This window comes from Staurois parvus, unplaced genomic scaffold (genome assembly GCF_062004578.1).
Source record: "Staurois parvus isolate SC_StPar_1 unplaced genomic scaffold, SC_StPar_1.0 ptg000018l, whole genome shotgun sequence".
Classification (NCBI taxonomy): domain Eukaryota; kingdom Metazoa; phylum Chordata; class Amphibia; order Anura; family Ranidae; genus Staurois; species Staurois parvus.
The window spans coordinates 9951211-9969710 of NW_028317814.1; the positions used below are offsets into that span (position 1 = coordinate 9951211).

An 18500-nucleotide genomic window follows, 5' to 3' on the forward strand; every position below is an offset into this window, starting at 1 on the left:
ACGGTGTAGGAATTACAATAGTTTGCATATGTGCCTCCTACTTCTTAAGGGACCAAAAGTAATGGGACAGAATAATAATCATAAATCAAACTTTCACTTTTTAATACTTGGTTGCAAATCCTTTGCAGTCAATTACAGCCTGAAGTCTGGAATGCATAGACATCACCAGACGCTGGGTTTCATCCCTGGTGATGCTCTGCCAGGCCTCTACTGCAAATGTCTTCAGTTTCTGCTTGTTCTTGGGGCATTTTCCCTTCAGTTTTGTCTTCAGCAAGTGAAATGCATGCTCAATCGGATTCAGGTCAGGTCATTGACTTGGCCATTGCATAACATTCCACTTCTTTCCCTTAAAAAACTCTTTGGTTGCTTTTGCAGTATGCTTTGGGTCATTGTCCATCTGCACTGTGAAGCGGCGTCCAATGAGTTCTGAAGCATTTGGCTGAATATGAGCAGATAATATTCCCGAAACACTTCACAATTCATCCTGCTGCTATTGTGAGCAGTCACATCATCAATAAATACAAGAGAACCAGTTCCATTGGCAGCCATACATGCCCACGCCATGACACTACCACCACCATGCTTCACTGATGAGGTGGTATGCTTAGGATCATGAGCAGTTCCTTTCCTTCTCCGTACTCTTCTCTTCCCATCACTCTGGTACAAGTTGATCTCGGTCTCATCTGTCCATAGGATGTTCCAGAACTGTGAAGGCTTTTTTACATGTCGTTTGGCAAACTCTAATCTGGCCTTCCTGTTTTTGAGGCTCACCAATGGTTTCCATCTTGTGGTGAACCTTCTGTATTCACTCTGGTGAAGTCTTCTCTTGATGGTTGACTTTGACACACATACACCTACCTCCTGGAGAGTGTTCTTGATCTGGCCAACTGTGGTGAAGGGTGTTTCCTTCACCAGGGAAAGAATTCTTCGCTCATCCACCACAGTTGTTTTCCGTGGTCTTCCGGGTCTTTTGGTGTTGCTGAGCTCATCGGTGTGTTCCTTCTTTTTAAGAATATTCCAAACAGTTGTTTTGGCCACGCCTAATGTTTTTGCTATCTCTCTGATGGGTTTGTTTTGTTTTTTCAGCCTAATGATGGCTTGCTTCACTGATAGTGACAGCTCTTTGGATCTCATCTTGAGAGTTGACAGCAACAGATTCCAAATGCAAATCGCACACTTGAAATGAACTCTGGACCTTTTATCTGCTCATTGTAATTGGGATAATGAGGGAATAAACACACAGCTGGCCATGGAACAGCTGAGAAGCTAATTGTCCCATTACTTTTGGTCCCTTAACAAGTGGAAGGCACATATGCAAACTGTTGCATTTCCTACACCATTCACCGGATTTGGATGTAAATACCCTCAAATTAGTTAAAGCACATCTTGTTCGTTTCATTTCAAATCCATTGTGGTGGTGTACAGAGCCAAAAATGGTAGAATTGTGTCCATGTCCCAATATTTATGGACCTGACTGTATATACAGTGGGTAAAATAAGTAATGAACACATCACCATTTTTCTCAGTAAATATATTTCTGAAGGTGCTATTGACATGACATTTTCACCACATGTCGGTAACCATCCTTGCAATCTATACATACAAAGAAACCAAAACAAATAAGTTCAGAAATGAAGTTATGTGTAATAAAATGGAATGACCCAGGGAAAAAGTATTGAACACGCTAACTTATATTTATTTAATACTTCATACAAAATCCTTTGTTGGTAATGACAGCTTCAAGATGCCTCCTGTATGGAGAAACTAGTCACATGCACTCAGGTGTGATTATGGCCCATTCTTCCACACAAATAATCTTCAAATCCACTTTAGTTATACTGTATCTGGGACTACTTGGAAGAGGCAGGCCCTTTGTTTGTGGAACAGCAGTTACTAGGCTTTGCTGTGCAGCAATTGTAATGCTGCTGTTAACAGTGTGGTATCCAGTGTACAAGGGTACCTTTTTTGCTTTTGATATACAGCAGTGATAACTTTTGTTCATGCTTTTATCAAGCATCAGTTTTTGCTTGCTTTCTTCTTGTGTATGATTAATATCAAATGGAAAGGGAGACAGGCAAAAATCTCAGCATATCAGTCCACATAAATGTTCACAGCAGGCTTTGAAGGCAGAAACAAACAGGTAAGGCCGAAGTTAATTATCACTTGGTTTCTTACCTACATGTGGTCTTCAAAACACATAAAAAAAACCTCTCCTTAATGGGGTACATTGACACTAATAAGGGCTTCCAATAGCTTGTGTTTCAATAGCTCCAGCGGCACTCTTCCGTACATTGACAGTGCCACATTTGGGGTTCATGTAGATGGTCTGCCTTTGACCTATGTTGAGTGACATTAGATGCAGCGGGTCATTTGCAGATGCATTTGCATTGTAGGAAAGCTGGTCAAATGCAGATCATTGCGTTTTATCTTTCAGCTGTACTTTATAGGGGCAGTACAGTTCTTCCCTATAGAACTCCATCTATCCCTGCCCTTCCCTGTCCTTGTGCACATATAAAATGTATTTTATTTTCCAGAAAAACACTGCTGCTGCCCTTACTCCCTAGAGTTTGCACACACAATGTATGTAAGGAAAAGGCTCCAGAGGGTTTTGCCTACGTCAGTAGGAACATGTCTGGACATCAGCTTTGTTTGCGTAAATTAGTTCCTTCTGTGTAGCCCATAGAAACCAAATTATCACCTTTATTGTACAAGAGCAAGAAAACAAAAGGAGATCCGGAATGTTTTTTTTTTATAGGTATATTGATGAGACTAAGATAGGAGAATAGAATTTGTGCTCTGACTACAAAATAGCTTATCTTACAATGTGTACATGTTGGGCACTTATTGTTCACCTGAAAATTGAACGTATTAATTATCTGACACAATATATTTGTTCACATGGGTGCTTAGAGAGATTTCAGGTGCCTGGAGTACAATATTTAATTGTTCTCTATAAGTCATAGGGTAAATAAGGGGTGACAAAACGTAAGCAGGACGTTTTATTGTGGAGTTATCATGTAACCACATAGTATGGTCAGTGACAGTTCCTTCTTATGTTTATTTGCAGATTTATAATGAGACAATCCGTGACCTTTTAAATCCTTCTGGGGTTTTGGATCTAAGAGATGACTCTAAAGGCAATATCCAAATTTCCGGGATTACTGAATTTTGTCCTTCTACTGCTGAGGAGGTAATTGTGGAAAGGTCCATGTGTATTCATGTGTATTACAGCCAACTAAACATCAACCCATGTTGCTGTTGGGGAAAATGTTACTTTACTGTACATATGACTCAAGGGAGCAATTGCATATCAAAGCAACATTTTGATGGCTCCACCACATTCCATTGAAATCTTTGCAGCATATTTTGCACCCCAAGTAATTACCAGCAGCCTATACTGTCACCTATTTATACTGTACCCCCTATTTCCTAGTGCTCGCTGGTGGCCTAGGCACCACTCCTATTGTCATCCCTTTCACATTGCTTCTGACAATAAAGGACAGGGGCTCCTATTAAAAGGCCCTTTGCCTTGGTGGTCATTTTAAATGTCTCTAAGTGGTAAAGGGTAAATGCCTTCTTTATATTGGTGGTCTTTAAGAATCACCCTTTACCTAGGTGGTTATTAGAAATGCCTCTCTTACATTGGTTGTCAGTGAGAACTCCCACACTTACATTGGTGGTCAGAGTGGTGCCCCTTTACATTGGTGGGCAATAATGTGCCCCTTGCACTGTCAGTAAAGAGTTCCCCATTTTTGGTAGTTAGTTTTGTGTCCCTTTACATTGTTGGTCAGTGGAAAGAAGAATGCTCTCTCTCCCATTAGAGGTCAGTGGCAGAAGAATGCTCTCTTACTTTAGAGGTTAGTGACATGAGGACTATGCTGTCCTACTAACGGTTATCCGACAGCTAGCTAACAAAACTGACAAGCAGCGTTGTGTTCCATTCCAGAACTGAATTTACTTCTGTAAGTAGTTCTGTAAAAGTGCAATACAATCACATAAACTGAAATTACAATGGTAGTACACATCTCTCACAAATGAATACAATGAACACATTTCTTGCAAACAGCAAACTATAATCACATTGAATACATTGAAATGCTGTCTAGCTATGTACAGAGGGAAAAATCATTATTTGATCCCCTGCAGATTTTGTAAGTTTGCCCATTCACAAAGAAATGAAGGGTCTATAATTTTTATCATAGGTGTATTTTAAATGATAGAGACAGAATATCAACCAAAAATAAAAAAAAACATGATACAAATGTTATAAATGCATTTGCAGTTCAGTAAGTAAAATATGTATTTGATCCCCAAGCAAGGCTAGGCCACTCCATGACCTTAATGTACTTCTTCTTGAGCCACTCCTTTGTTTCCTTGGCAGTATGTTTTGGGTCATTGTCATCGTGGAAGACCCATCCACGACCTATCTTCAGTGTTCTGGCTGAGGGAAGAAGGTTCTCATCCAAGATTTTACAATACATGGCCCCATCCATTGGTCCCTCAATGCGGCAAAGTCGCCTAGTACCTTTAGCAGAGAAGCAGCCCCAAAGCATAATGTTTCCACCTCCATGCCTGACTGAAGGGATGGTGTTCTTAGGGTCATAGTCGGCATTTTTCTTCCTCCAAACACAGCGAGTCGAGTTAATGACAAAGAGCTAAATTTTGGTCTCATCTGACCACAGCACTTTCTCCCAATCCTTCTCTGAATCATTTAGATGTTCATTGGCAAACTTCAGACAGGGCCTGTACATGTGCCTTCTTGAGGAGGGGGACCTTGCGGGTGCTGCAGGATTCAATCCGTGGCAGCGTATTGTGTTTTCAGTGGTTTGTTTGGTGACTGTGGTCCCAACTGCCTTGAGATCATTCACAAGCTCCTCCTGTGTAGTTCTGGGCTCATCCCTCACTTTTCTCATGATCATCCTTACCCCATGAGGCAAATCTTGCATGGAGCTCCAGACTGAGGGCTATTGATGGTTATTTTGTATTTCTTCCATTTATGAATAATCACTCCAACAGTTGTCTCCTTCTCACCAAGCTTCTTGCTGATTATCTTGTAGCCCACTTCTGCTTTTTGCAGATCTACAATCTTGTCTCTGATGTCCTTTGACAGCTCTTTGGTCCTGCCCATGGTGATAGTGAGGTTTGAGCGGAAGAAAGAGATTCTGTGGACAGGTGTCTTTTATACACATAACGAGTTGTCGTTAGGAGCAGTTTCTTAAATTGACAGGACTAATCTGTGTACCACATGACCACATGGCTAGTCTGTGGGAGCCAAAATTATTGTTGGTTGGTAGGGGATCAAATACTTATTTTACTCACTGAACTGCAACTCAATTTATAACATTTGTATCATGTGTTTTTTCTGGATCTTTTGTTGATATTCTGTCTCTTTTGATGTTCTGTCATTTAAAATACACCTATGATTAAAATTATAGACCCTTCATTTCTTTGTAAGTGGGCAAACATACAAAATCTGCAGGGGATCAAATAATAATTTTTCCCACTGTATGTGACTTTAACAAAGACAATGAAGAACATACAGGCATACGTGTATCAAAGAGAGAATAGAGAAGACCTTCACTGTTGTTCTTCTAGAAGCTAAAATGGCAACAATGGTTTATGGGAAATCTTTATTATTAACAAACATGAAACACTTCCTGTTCTTTTTGAAAGGGAATAATAAAGACAGGTGCAGTTGCACTGAACACCCACTAGATGGCTCCCTACTCAACACAATGATGATATATGATATACAGAGCAAACACTGACCCCTTACATTGGTTAGTGGGAGGAACACTGCCCCCTTACATTAGCAGGCAACAGCAGGAAGAATGCACTCTCCTATTAGAGGTTAGTGACAGGAAGATTATCCCCTTGGTAGCTAGTGGGAGGAAGAATGGCCCCTTACATTGATGTTCAATTTCAGGAAAAATGGCCCTTCACATTGATAGTCAATGGCAGGAAGGATGCCCGTCCAATTAGAGGTTAGTGGCAAGACGAATTCCTCCTCCCACTGTTGACTAGTGGGAAGAACAATGCCCCCTTATATTGATGTTCAGTGGCAGGAAAAATGCTCCTTTGCATTAGTGGTCAGTGACAGGAAGAATATCCCCTCCCATTAGTGACAGGAAGATTGCTCCCTTACATGTGTGGTCTGTGGCAGGGAGAATGCCCCCTCACATTAGAGATGATTGATAGGAAGACTGCCCCCTTACATTGGTGGTCCTTGGCAAGAAGAACACCCCCTTACATTGGTGTTCAGAGGCAGGAAAAATGCTCCCTCCCATTAGAAGTAATTGATAGAAAGAATGCTCCATTACATTTGTGGTCCATGGCAGGAAAAATTCCCCTCACATTGGAGATGATTGGCAGGAAGACTGCCCCTTACTTTGGTGGACATTGGCAGTAAGAATGCCCCCTTACATTGGTGATCATTGGCAGGAAGAATACCATTCAGATTGGTGATCGTTGGCAGGAAGAATACCCTTCAGGTTGGTGATCATTGGCAGGAAGAATACCCTTCAGGTTGGTTATCATTGGCAGGAAGAATACCCTTCAGATTGGTGGTCAGTGGGAGGAAGAATGACCCTTACATTGGTGGTCAGTGGCAGGAAGATTGCCCCCTTATATTGGTGGTCAGTGGCAGGAAGAATGCCCCCCTTTATTGGTGGTTATTGGCAGGAAGAATACCCCTTAGATTGGTGGTCAATGGCAGGAAAAATTAACCCTTACATTGGTGGTCAGTGGCAGGAAGAATGTCTCCTTACATCAGTGGTCAGTGGGAGGAAGAATGCCTATCACAGACTCAGCTTGTCCTCCACCCTCCAGGCATCCCCCTGCTTCCAGGTGTAATAGCTGCTGTAGTGGTACTTCCAGCTCTGAGATGAATTAAAATCTATAATAGATTGTATTTTGTTGCAGGCCATGGCTTTGGTGCAGAGAGGAAATAAACACCGCACTCAGGAACCAACTGCAGCCAATAAGACATCTTCCAGGTCCCATGCAATACTCCAGGTACTTGTGAAAAAGAACAGCAAGTCAGGTGTTCAGGATGAAGCACGGATGGGAAAGCTATTGCTGATAGACCTGGCAGGGTCAGAGAGGGCATCACAGGTACGGTTAATATTGTAAATCTCTTTAAACAGACAAAGGTGATAAGAAACCTTTTAACATATTTTTCAATGCAGTCAATGTAAATTCATAATTTTTCTTAATATTACAGTGCTTTGAAAAAGTACTCCTACCCTTGAAATGTTCCACATTTTTTCATGTTACCACCAAAAACATAAATGTGTTTTATTGGGATTTCATGTGGTAGACCAACACAAAGTGGTGCATAATTGTGAAGTGGAAGAAAAATGATAAATGGTTTTCAAAATTTTTTATAAATATATACAGTATGTGAAAAGTGTGGTGTGCATTTGTATTCAGCCCCCCCGGAGTCAATACTTTGTAGAACCACCTTTCGCTGCAATTACAGTGCAAGTCTTTTTGGGGATGTCTCTACCAGCTTTGCACATCAAGAGAGTGAAATGTTTGTCCGTTCTCTTCTTTGAAGAAATAGCTCAAGCTCTGTCAGATTGGATTGGGAGCGTTTGTGAACAGCAATTTTCAAGTCTTGCCACAGATTCTCAAGTGGATTTAGGTCTGGACTTTGACTGGGCCACTCTAACACATGAATATGTTTTGTTCCATTCCATTTTAGCTCTGGTTGTATGTTTTGGGTCGTTGTCCTGCTGGAAGGTAAACCTCCGCCCCAGTTTCAAGTCTTTTGCAGACTCTAACAGGTCTTCTTCTAAGATTGCCCTGTATTTGTCTCCATCCATCTTTCCATCAACTCTGACCAGCCTCCCTGTCCCTGCTGAAGAAAAGCATCCCCACAATATGATGCTGCCACCACCATGTTTCACGGTGGGGATGGTGTGTTCAGGGTGGTATACCGTGTTAGTTTTCCCCCACACATAGCGTTTTGCTTTTAGGCCAAAAAGTTGAATTTTGGTCTCATCTGTCCAGAGCACCTTCTTCCACATACTTGCTGTGTCCCCCACATGGCTTCTTGCAAACTGCAAACGAGACTTCTTATGGTTTTCTTTCAACAATGGCTTTCTTCTTGCCACGCTTCCATAAAGGCCAGATTTGTGGAGTGCACGACTAATAGTTGTCCTGTGTACAGATTCTCCCTCCTGAGATGTGGATCTCTGCAGCTGCTCCAGAGTTACCATGGACCTCATGGCTGGTTCTCTGATTAATGCTCTCCTTGCCCAGCCTGTCAGTTTAGGTGGACGGCCATGTCTTGGTAGGTTTGCAGTTGTGCCATACTCTTTCCATTTTCGGATGATGGATTGAACAGTGCTCCGTGAGATGTTCAAGGCTTGGGATATTTTTTTTTATAACCTAATCCTGCTTTATACATCTCCACAACTTTATCCCTGACCTGTCTGGTGTGTTTCTTTTCCTTCATGATGCTGTTTGTTCACTAATGTTCTCTAACAAACCTCTGAGGGCTTCACAGATCAGCTGTATTTACAGTATGCTGAGATTAAATTATACACAGGTGGACTCTGTTTACTAATTATGTGACTTCTGAAGGCAATTGGTTCCACTAGATTTTAATTAGGGGTATCAGAGTAAAGGGGTCTGAATGCAAATGCACGCCACACTTTTCAGACCTTTTTTTGTAAGAAAATTTGAAAACCATTTATCATTTTCCTTCCACTTTACAATTATGTGCCGCTTTGTGTTGGTCTATCACATAAAATCCCAATAAAATACATTTACGTTTTTTGGTTGTAATATGACAAAATGTGGAAAATGTCAAGGGGTATATGAATACTTTTTCAAGGCACTGTAATCTCCTGAAACCCCTATACAGCTGCACTCTGACTGGGAGAAGGAAGAACTACAGTAGCAGCCTATTAGACTCTTCTGCAATGCTTTTATGCTGACAGGATAAGAAAGCAGAGTAAGCAGATTGGTGACTACACACTCCTTCATTTTCCCATCAGCGGATTGGGGTGTGGTTTTCTTTGTATTAAATGCCCATAACTATGACTGCACCAGCTGCTGAAATTGGAAGGAAGTGGCAGGGTAGAGGTGGGTACTGATGAACTGGTGGCCCTACCTACTCTGCTTTTTTAAAGTGAAAGTTCGATTGAATTTTGTTGAAGAAACGTTCTGAACAATTTTCAGCCCAACAGTGGATGCATACACCTGCAGTTGCTGTTTGGGTATTTTAACAGCTGCCAGAGACCCAATAGCCCGGCAGAGAACTTTGTTCATCTGAGCTGTTTAGCATGCATGGGGGAATCTGGTAGATTCCTTTCATTCAGCCCACAGACTGAATAAAATAAATCTAACAGTGTAGAGTATGATCAGGTTAAAGTATCATTTAAACCCTCTGCTTTTTTTTAAACATAACACACTGACCACAATAAAATAAACATTCTCCAGTGAACTACTTAAAATTCTTACCCCAACATTTGAAGTTTACAGCTTTCAATGTTCCTGGCTCCTGCTTTTTCAGTGCTGCTTCCCCAAACTACCTGTCCTCACAGGAAAGAGTTAACAATAGACAATGCAGTCTTGATTCAGTGTGTTTAGCTTCCAGAAGGGAGGGGGGAGGAGGAGGGAGGAACAGAGAAGTGCCTTGCTATCCTAGGCTGTGGTGGCTGTGTGTGTCTATTGATGCAAACAGTGTATGGAGACACAACTCTAGTCCTATAGGATGCTGCAAAAGAAAGGAATCACCCTGAAACAGGAATCTTGGGGCAGTGATCATGACATCAACCTAAACAGGAGCATAGGCAGAGATTAAAATATAAAGATGTTGCATACTCAGTGGATTAATTAAATCAACTGTTGAAAGACTATGTAATAGGAAGACAAATTTAAACAATGCATTCAGTTTGTATCAAAAGGGACAGGCCCTTGCATGTCATAGTCCATGGTAGATTGTAATATCAGATTATATAGTTTATGGCCAACCTTAAACCTAGTACACACATACGAAAAATACCGCTTTCTAAACAACCGTACAATAATCTGATAGTACACAACTTTCGTCCGAAATTATTGGAAGGGACAAGTACAAAAATGTTTCTCATATGATACCAGGTCGAACGATTTTCATCACAGTTTTCATCCGAAAATACAAAAATACATTACATCACTTCCGAATTTTTATTCTGTCATACAAGAATTTTTATAACTTTAGTAACCGCTTCACTATCGATATGAGACTAGCATGCAAAACCCAAAAAAACATAAAAAAACCCCAATGACTGTTCATTCGATATTCTCATCGTGTATACGGGGCTTAGGAGAATGGTAGATGCAAGCTTCTGGATAAAGCAGCCAAATTCCTTGAAGGACAATGACAGCGCCAGGGGCGGACTGACCATTTGGAAACTCGGGCACTGCCCGAGGGCCCGGGGTCAGTAGGGGGCCCCATGAGATGCCCCTGATACCTTTTTCATAGGCTTTTTTGAGTTTGGGCAAGGACACAGGGGCCCCATGATCCCCTATTGCCTGGGGCCCCATGAGTTGGCAGTCCGCCCAAAGACAGCACAGAGGAACAATAATATGTGATTGTCTTCATCTTTTTAACTCTAATAAAATGCCAGCTTAAATCTGATTTGTTTCTGTGAACTACAGACCCATTTTGTTTCTTCTCAGTCTTAATAAATAATCTCCTTGGAATGTGATTGTTTCCTTTGAGTCACATCACACATGGCCTAAAATATTGTGAAAGTCTTTGCTGAGAAATGTGTGAATGGCTTTCTATAACTGGCACATTCTGTGTTGATCACGATAGTGTTAATAAATCTGCTTTGTATTTTGTAGACTCAAAACCGGGGAAAAAGGATGAAAGAAGGTGCTCACATAAACCGCTCTCTTTTAGCTCTTGGAAATTGCATCACTGCATTAAGTGAACCAGGCCATGCTCATGTGAATTACAGAGACAGTAAACTGACACGACTGTTAAAGGTAAAAATCTTTACATTATAACAGGATTTATAGGATATCTAAACCTAAGAACACAAACGTATATTGCAGCTTACCAGTCCTTGGATGCTGTGGCTGCATTAGTCTTCATTTTCAGGCAAAGAACATTTTCAGCAAGTATCAAATATACCTGTTGATCTTGCCAGGAATAGTGTCCTTGACCTTGTCACTTCCTGTGAACACAAATAAATGCAGAACATAGTTCTTTCTTGTGTACACTTCTAACCAGGGGCGGACTGACAACTCATGGGGCCCCCCGGGCAATAGGGGATCATGGGGCCCCTGTGTCGTTGCTCAAACTCAAAAAAGCCTATGAAAAAGGTACCAGGGGCATCTCATGGGGCCCCCTACTGACCCCAGGCCCTCGGGCAGATCCCGAGTTTCCAAATGGTCAGTCCGCCCCTGCTTCTAATGCTCCCACTCACCCCCATGTAATGGTCATGAAGAGATAGATATGTTTGAAGTTCAGCCTGGGTAACAACTAGAGATGAGCGAATCAAACATGATGAAGTGGAATTCGTTCCGAAGATTTGGAAAAATTCTATTCGCGACGAATCCGAAGATTAGCAAACTTCGGATGCACGAATCGAATTTTCCCAAAAATGGCGGCGACGTGTGGCGACGGAGAAAATGGACAGAGAAGATGGGGCGGAGATCTCTGGGAAGGCGCGCAGACAAGGCGCGCTGACCCATAATGCATTCATGACATGTGATCGCATTAGCCAATCAGCAGCCAGCCAGCACTGTGTAATGGTGGAGCTATAAATCGCGGCCATCTTAGAATTCTCCATTAGCCTCCGGTCATTCAAGAGAGACAGACCTGTGTGTATTAAGGGACAGAGTTAGGGCCACAGAGACTTTAGGGCCACAGAATCGTTACTCAGGGACACAGAATCGTTACTCAGGGACACAGAATCGTTACTCAGGGACACAGAATCGTTACTGAGGGACACTGAATCGTTACTCAGGGACACAGAATCGTTACTTAGGGCCACAGCTATCAAAGAATAGAAAATTTAAAGTGACATACACCCTTTTTTTTTTGGTGGCTGTCGTGCACAGTTGGTGCTGCAGTTTTTTCCGATTGTGCAAAATAAACTGACTTTCTGCTTCACAACCACTATTGTACGTTCAAAGAGTTAGATCCATTTACACGCCGGGTGGCGGTAATATTTTTTGGGTGATTAGTGCATTCCAGTGACATAAACGTACAGTTTCCAGCCAACGGCAAGCTGCAATTGACCGATTGTGCTAAATAAACTGACTTTCTGCTTCACAACCACTATTGTACGTTCAAAGAGTTAGATCCATTTACACGCCGGGTGGCGGTAATATTTTTTGGGTGATTAGTGCATTCCAGTGACATAAACGTACAGTTTCCAGCCAACGGCAAGCTGCAATTGACCGATTGTGCTAAATAAACTGACTTTCTGCTTCACAACCACTATTGTACGTTCAAAGAGTTAAATCCATTTACACGCCGGCTGGCGGTAATATTTTTTGGGTGATTAGTGCATTCCAGTGACAGAAACGTACAGTTTCCAGCCAACGGCAAGCTGCAATTGACCGATTGTGTACAATAAACTGACTTTCTGCTTCACAACCACTATTGTACGTTCAAAGAGTTAAATCCATTTACACGCCGGCTGGCGGTAATATTTTTTGGGTGATTAGTGCATTCCAGTGACAGAAACGTACAGTTTCCAGCCAACGGCAAGCTGCAATTGACCGATTGTGTACAATAAACTGACTTTCTGCTTCACAACCACTATTGTACGTTCAAAGAGTTAAATCCATTTACACGCCGGCTGGCGGTAATATTTTTTGGGTGATTAGTGCATTCCAGTGACCTAAACGTACAGTTTCCAGCCAACGGCAAGCTGCAATTGACCGATTGTGCTAAATAAACTGACTTTCTGCTTCACAACCACTATTGTACGTTCAAAGAGTTAAATCCATATACACGCCGGGTGGCGGTAATATTTTTTGGGTGATTAGTGCATTCCAGTGACATAAACGTACAGTTTACAGCCAACGGCAAGCTGCAATTGACCGATTGTGCTAAATAAACTGACTTTCTGCTTCACAACCACTATTGTACGTTCAAAGAGTTAAATCCGGTTTTATTTTTGGGGTGCTTATTGAATTAAAGAGTATGTCAGACAACACGCAGAGGAGTGGCAGAGGAGGCAATGTTTCAGGAGCGAGCAGACGTGGCAGCAGAGGAAGGGGTCGAGGCAGCACTAGTCGCAGCCAGAGGCCAGTGCTCCCGGTGTCATCCAGCGGTCGTGTCTCCACCGACAACCCTGCCGTCATCGATTGGTTGACTCGGTCATCTTCCTCTTCCCAGGTCACCTCTGACACCTACAGCCAACGGTCGGTGGGTACGTCAGACACAACCGTTAGTTGGCATGGCCCGGGAGCAAGCCCACTGAAATCACGTGTCCTCTACCTGCCCCTGTCCTTTGGTGTTCCCTCACCAAGCGAAGTATCACATGCTGTGGGCTCAGCCCCACTGTACAGTGAGGAAGAGCTAACAGAGGGCGGTCAGGAACGGGGGGAGACATCCGCCTCTTCAGCAGCCAGGCGAAGAAGTACTGGCGAGGAGAGTGGCTCGGTAGCCGGTCTAGAGACAGGTCTGTCTCCTGACCCACACGCAGCCGAGGGGGCTAGTAGTGACGCGGAGACCCTAATTGATGATGATGAGGCTGATCGCACTTGGCAGCCTCGTCGTCATCAGGCTATTGCTTCCGCATCATCAGGAGAAGAGGGTGCCAGCTTGCCAGCGAGCAAAACAGTCGGTGGGTTGCCCAGGAGGCAGCAGGGTCGCAGCAGTGTCAGTGGAGCCAAACGGCCACGGAGTAGAGCACCAGCTCCACTGCAGCCTACCACCACGGCCAGTAGTGGTGCCGGTGTGCACGGAGGAAGTAGCAGTCAGCCAGTGAGGAGTAGCGGGGGCAAAGTTTCCTACTCGGCGGTGTGGCAATTTTTCGTCAAGCCGCCCGAGGAAGTAAACGTAGCCGTATGTCGACTATGTGGCCAGAAAGTCAAGCGTGGCCAGGGGGCCAATGTTGGGACTACTACTATTATTTCTCTTCCCCAGCAGACTCCAAGGGCATTTAAATTAAAGGTACAGTGTTCTGCACTAATATAAAGGCTCTCTGAAGCCTAGAAACACCCTTTTTATAAGTTAAATTCGCAGCGAATATATTCGGCTCGAAGCGAATTTATTCGGCGAATTCGGCGAATCAGCCGAACCGAATTTTTGAATAATTCGCTCATCTCTAGTAACAACCATAGGAAAATACTTTTATTCACATAATGTAACGGGTATCTGAGGTACAGTACAATACAGAACCCTATATGAACTGTGGGCAAGCCTGTAAGGAGTACAACCATGGCTGGTGCTTCCACCAGGCAAACTAGGTGGCCGACTAGGGCGCACTGCCACCTAGGGACGCAGCATAGGCTGGCACTCTCTCTATGTAGGATGCTGCCACGTCATGAATGATCCTTTAGCTGAGAGGAGGGGTGGCAGAGGGGAGGAAGAAAGGACAGAAGAAGATGTCGGGTGTCTGGGGCCAGTGTAGCAGCTGAACTGCCGCTTCTTCTAGTGTTCCTCTCAGACTCAGTCCCTTACTGCAAGCTGGCTGGTGGCTGCTGATCACTGTGGAGTTCCAGCTCTTCTCTTCGCATTTATCAGCGGAGGTGGAGCTGCACCTGCGGAGGAAGATAATGTCTGACTCTCATGTCTGTGTGAGTGATGTCTCATGTCTGTGTGAGTGTGACCCGGCTAGCCGGACATCCATCACATGTGCAATGTGTCAGTGAGTGATGACATCATCATGAGCCTACAGCCTGCTCTTTTATTGCCTGCTGGGCCTACTGATCTATGTCAGTGTTGGTGGTGGTGTGTTGTGCCGGATCTGTCACTTTGTGGGATCGCTCAGTTCAGCTGCCTGCTGTCGCAACTCTTGTGTGGATCCATCATCCTCCACTCACTGCAACTGTCACTCCGCAACTGCCAGTCACAGATACAGTCCGTCCGTGACACTGATCTTGTCTTTAATATTAGTGCTGGTGACATCTTATGGCACTTATTTTTGCAAATTAAAGGAAATTTAGCAGTTTCATGTTTTGTTGATATTATATTTTCTACTTTTTTTAAATAATTTTTTTGGGGGGGGGGGGGGGGCTGGGGGAAGGGGCACAAGCAGCTGGTCTTGCCAAGAGTGCAAAATAGTCTAGCACCGGCCCTGAGTACAAACGATACAATGCAGCTTCTGTGGTTGACAAGCATGGCTTCCTCCATAGATACAGTAGGGTGAGTGAGCGTGTTGGAGTGTTGTTCTCAGGATTGCAAGGTGAAAATAAAGGGATAAAGTCTGAAAAATAGAAAGTAGAACACAGCCACCACATCTAGGTTCTGGGAAGGTACAATATGTTAGATCTATCCTTTTTTGGCTTTAAATATGATTTAAAGCTAATGTTTCACTATTTATTTTTTGCTACAGCTGCTATTACAGAACTTGTTATTCAGTATGTCTCATGCCCCATGTCCTTACAGGGTGATGGTTCCTGTAGAAATTGCCCAGTCTTCATAGCACTAAACTTCGGATGCTCCATGGGTTAGAAGCATTGGGTTCAACATTGCAGTACATTGAAAAAGGCCCAAATGGGGGTCTGCTCCTTTCTCCCCTTTTCACTGAATGTAAGGCCTTGTTCACACAGTGAGTACTATACCGTATGCCCATGTAGGGCTGTGTTTACCTGCATGGGATGCATGTTCCGTGCATCCCTGTGGAGGCAGTCCCATTGATGTCGATAGGGACACAGTGGCTGCATGGACATAGCTGCTGTGTCCTATTGTGACATCCGTGTGGTTTGGGTGTGCATTGCTGTGTGTCCCCCAACACAGATAGTGTGAGTTCAGGGACATGCACTGGCTCCCACACAGAAGTCATACTGGGACACAGCAACTCTGTCCCAAATTATATCAATGGGACTGTGCAGAACACCTGTGCATCCCTGTACAGGTAAACACGGCCCTGCATGGGTGTACCTTATAGTACACTCTTTGTGAATGAGGCCTAACATATTCTGTGAATGTGGGAGGGGCAGATGAATGGCATAATGCTCTTCCCCATCCACAGGACATGTTATATAGTTGCAAGAAAAAGTATGTGAACCCCTTGGGATTGCGTGGAGTTTTGCATGAATTGGGCATAAAATGTGCTCTGAACGTCATCTAAGTCACAACAATAGAAGAACACATGAACATCAAGGCTTTTGGAGATACTTTTGTAACCCTTTCCAGCTTCATGCAAGTCAACAATTCTTGATCGTAGGTCTTCTGAGAGCTCTTTTCTGCGAGGCATGGTTCACATCAGACAGTGCTTCTTGAAACCAGTGAACCCAAAACAGGTGTGTGTTTTTTAAGGGCAGGACAGCTGTCAGCAACACATCCAATATCATCACACTGATTGGAGTCAAAGTTGGCTCACTCCTGGCTCCAATTAGCTCTGGGAGAAGTCATTAAGCTAGGGCCTCACATACTTTTTCCTCCCTGCACTGTGAATGTTTACATGTTATGTGCAATTAAACCATGGCAACATCTAATGTTTGTGTAGTATTATGTTCAGCAGACTGTGTTCTTCTATTGTTGTGACTTAGATGACCTTCAGAGCACATTTTATGCCCAATTCATGCAAAACTCCACATAATCCCAAGGGGTTCACATACTTTTTCTTGCAACTGTATTTTGTGAATAACATGCAAGGATTTTTCTTAGTGGAGAACGGAGGGAAAAGGGGGTGGGCCACCGTCAGGACCTTTTTCAGTGTACTGCAATGTTAGACCAAAAGCTATTAACCCATACAGCACTGAAAGGTGCTATGGTGCCAGTTGTAACCCATTTATCCGACACAATTCTTGGAGAGTTGGGTTCCCGGTCCGCCACCAAGTCATGTGGCTTCTTCCACTGGCCCCAGGGCACTGTAGTGCTGCAGGGACTGGCAGATGGAACCACATAGCAGTTGACAGTGATTTCATGTATGATACTGCAATATATTGAAGATGTAGGCCTTAAAGGATAAGTTTACCTTTCATAACATGTTACATGTTACACCCATATTCAAGGTGTAACATGTAACATGTTATGAAATGACCAGCCCCCATTTCCCCCCAAACCCTCGTTTTGACAGCTAGCAGGGGATCTTCTCCCTCCACTAGCTGTCAAAATTTAATAAAAGAATGTGGCTGGGCGGATGGAATGAGAAACTACAAGTCCCGACAGCCTTAGCAGCTGTCGGCTTGTGGTTCTCAATAAACTACCATGGCGCTGTTGAGTTAATTGATTCTTGTCAATAAATATCGACTTCCTGTCAGTAAGTACGAGCCAGCAGGTACACTCACAGGTCTGCAGGAGACCTGCATGGCGTCAGCGGTCTGCTGATCCCTGGAACGCTTTACAGGCTCCTACAACAAAAAATAATAAATGTACATTTTTTTACCTGCAAAAAAAATGTGCATTTATTCTCTTTTGTTAAAAGGTGAACTTATCCTTTAATTTATATAGGCAAAAGACATTCACCTGAAACAACAAACCATATAATCTATCATTGTTCTTGCTTTCTTCAAGTGATGAAAGATCTATGTATTAATGTGATTACGATGACCATCCTGCCTAAAGCTCTTGACTATTTCCAGACTCTATTGATACAAGTCTCAGCTTTATACCTTAGGCTTCTACAAAACTGTATCTTATCCTTTTTGCTGGGCTCACAAACTCCCAAGAATCCTGCACCTCACCCTGAACATCCATAGACTCCAGGGCGGCCTGGGGGTCCCTAATATTGAAGGATACTATAAAAAAACACAAATAGTGTAGCTATCATTACTACATGCCACCTCAGACAGTCCTCTCTGGATATAAGCTGCCAAACTGTGACCAATTTCCACTCTCAGTCCTTTTTTGGCTCCTGAACAAAGCTCGCCCACCTCACTTAAAGGATAATTTCACCTTTGGGAACATGTTCCTTGTTCATGTTCCACCCATTTTTAGGGTGGAAAATGTAACATGTTCCCATAGCTGCGGCCACACCCGCTGCCCCCCCTCCCTCTGACAGATAGTACGGGGAGATGTTTCCCCATACTATCTGTCAGATTTAAAAACAGCGGGGCTATGCCTACATGGCCTCGTCACTCATTCACAGAGTTCTGTGAATGAGTGCCTACAAGTCCCAACAGCCTTAGCGGGTTTTCAGTGCACTACCATAGCGCTGTGGAGCGCCGTGGTAGTTAATTGAAGCTTCCTGTCAGAAAATCTGCTTGCTCTTACATCCCATACAGCAAGCAGATTTTCTGACAGGTCTGCAGGAGACCTGCATGGCATCAGTGATCTACTGATCGCTGGTGCAGTGCTTTTCAGGCTCCTGCAAACAAAAATAATAAATGCAAAAAATACAAAATTAAATACAAAAAAATGTGCATTTATT

At 43.4% G+C, this 18500-nt stretch overlaps 1 protein-coding gene across 1 annotated transcript in view; it reads left to right on the forward strand.

Annotated features, from left to right (window-relative positions):
• Positions 1-18500, forward strand: part of LOC149473057 (kinesin-like protein KIF19) — a 96405-nt gene that overhangs the window by 22002 nt on the left and 55903 nt on the right. Inside the window, exons 6-8 of the mRNA XM_089683563.1 lie at positions 3068-3190; positions 6922-7113; positions 10843-10986. Of these exons, the coding sequence (XP_089539689.1) occupies positions 3068-3190; positions 6922-7113; positions 10843-10986 (459 nt within the window). The remainder of the gene's footprint in view (positions 1-3067; positions 3191-6921; positions 7114-10842; positions 10987-18500) is intronic.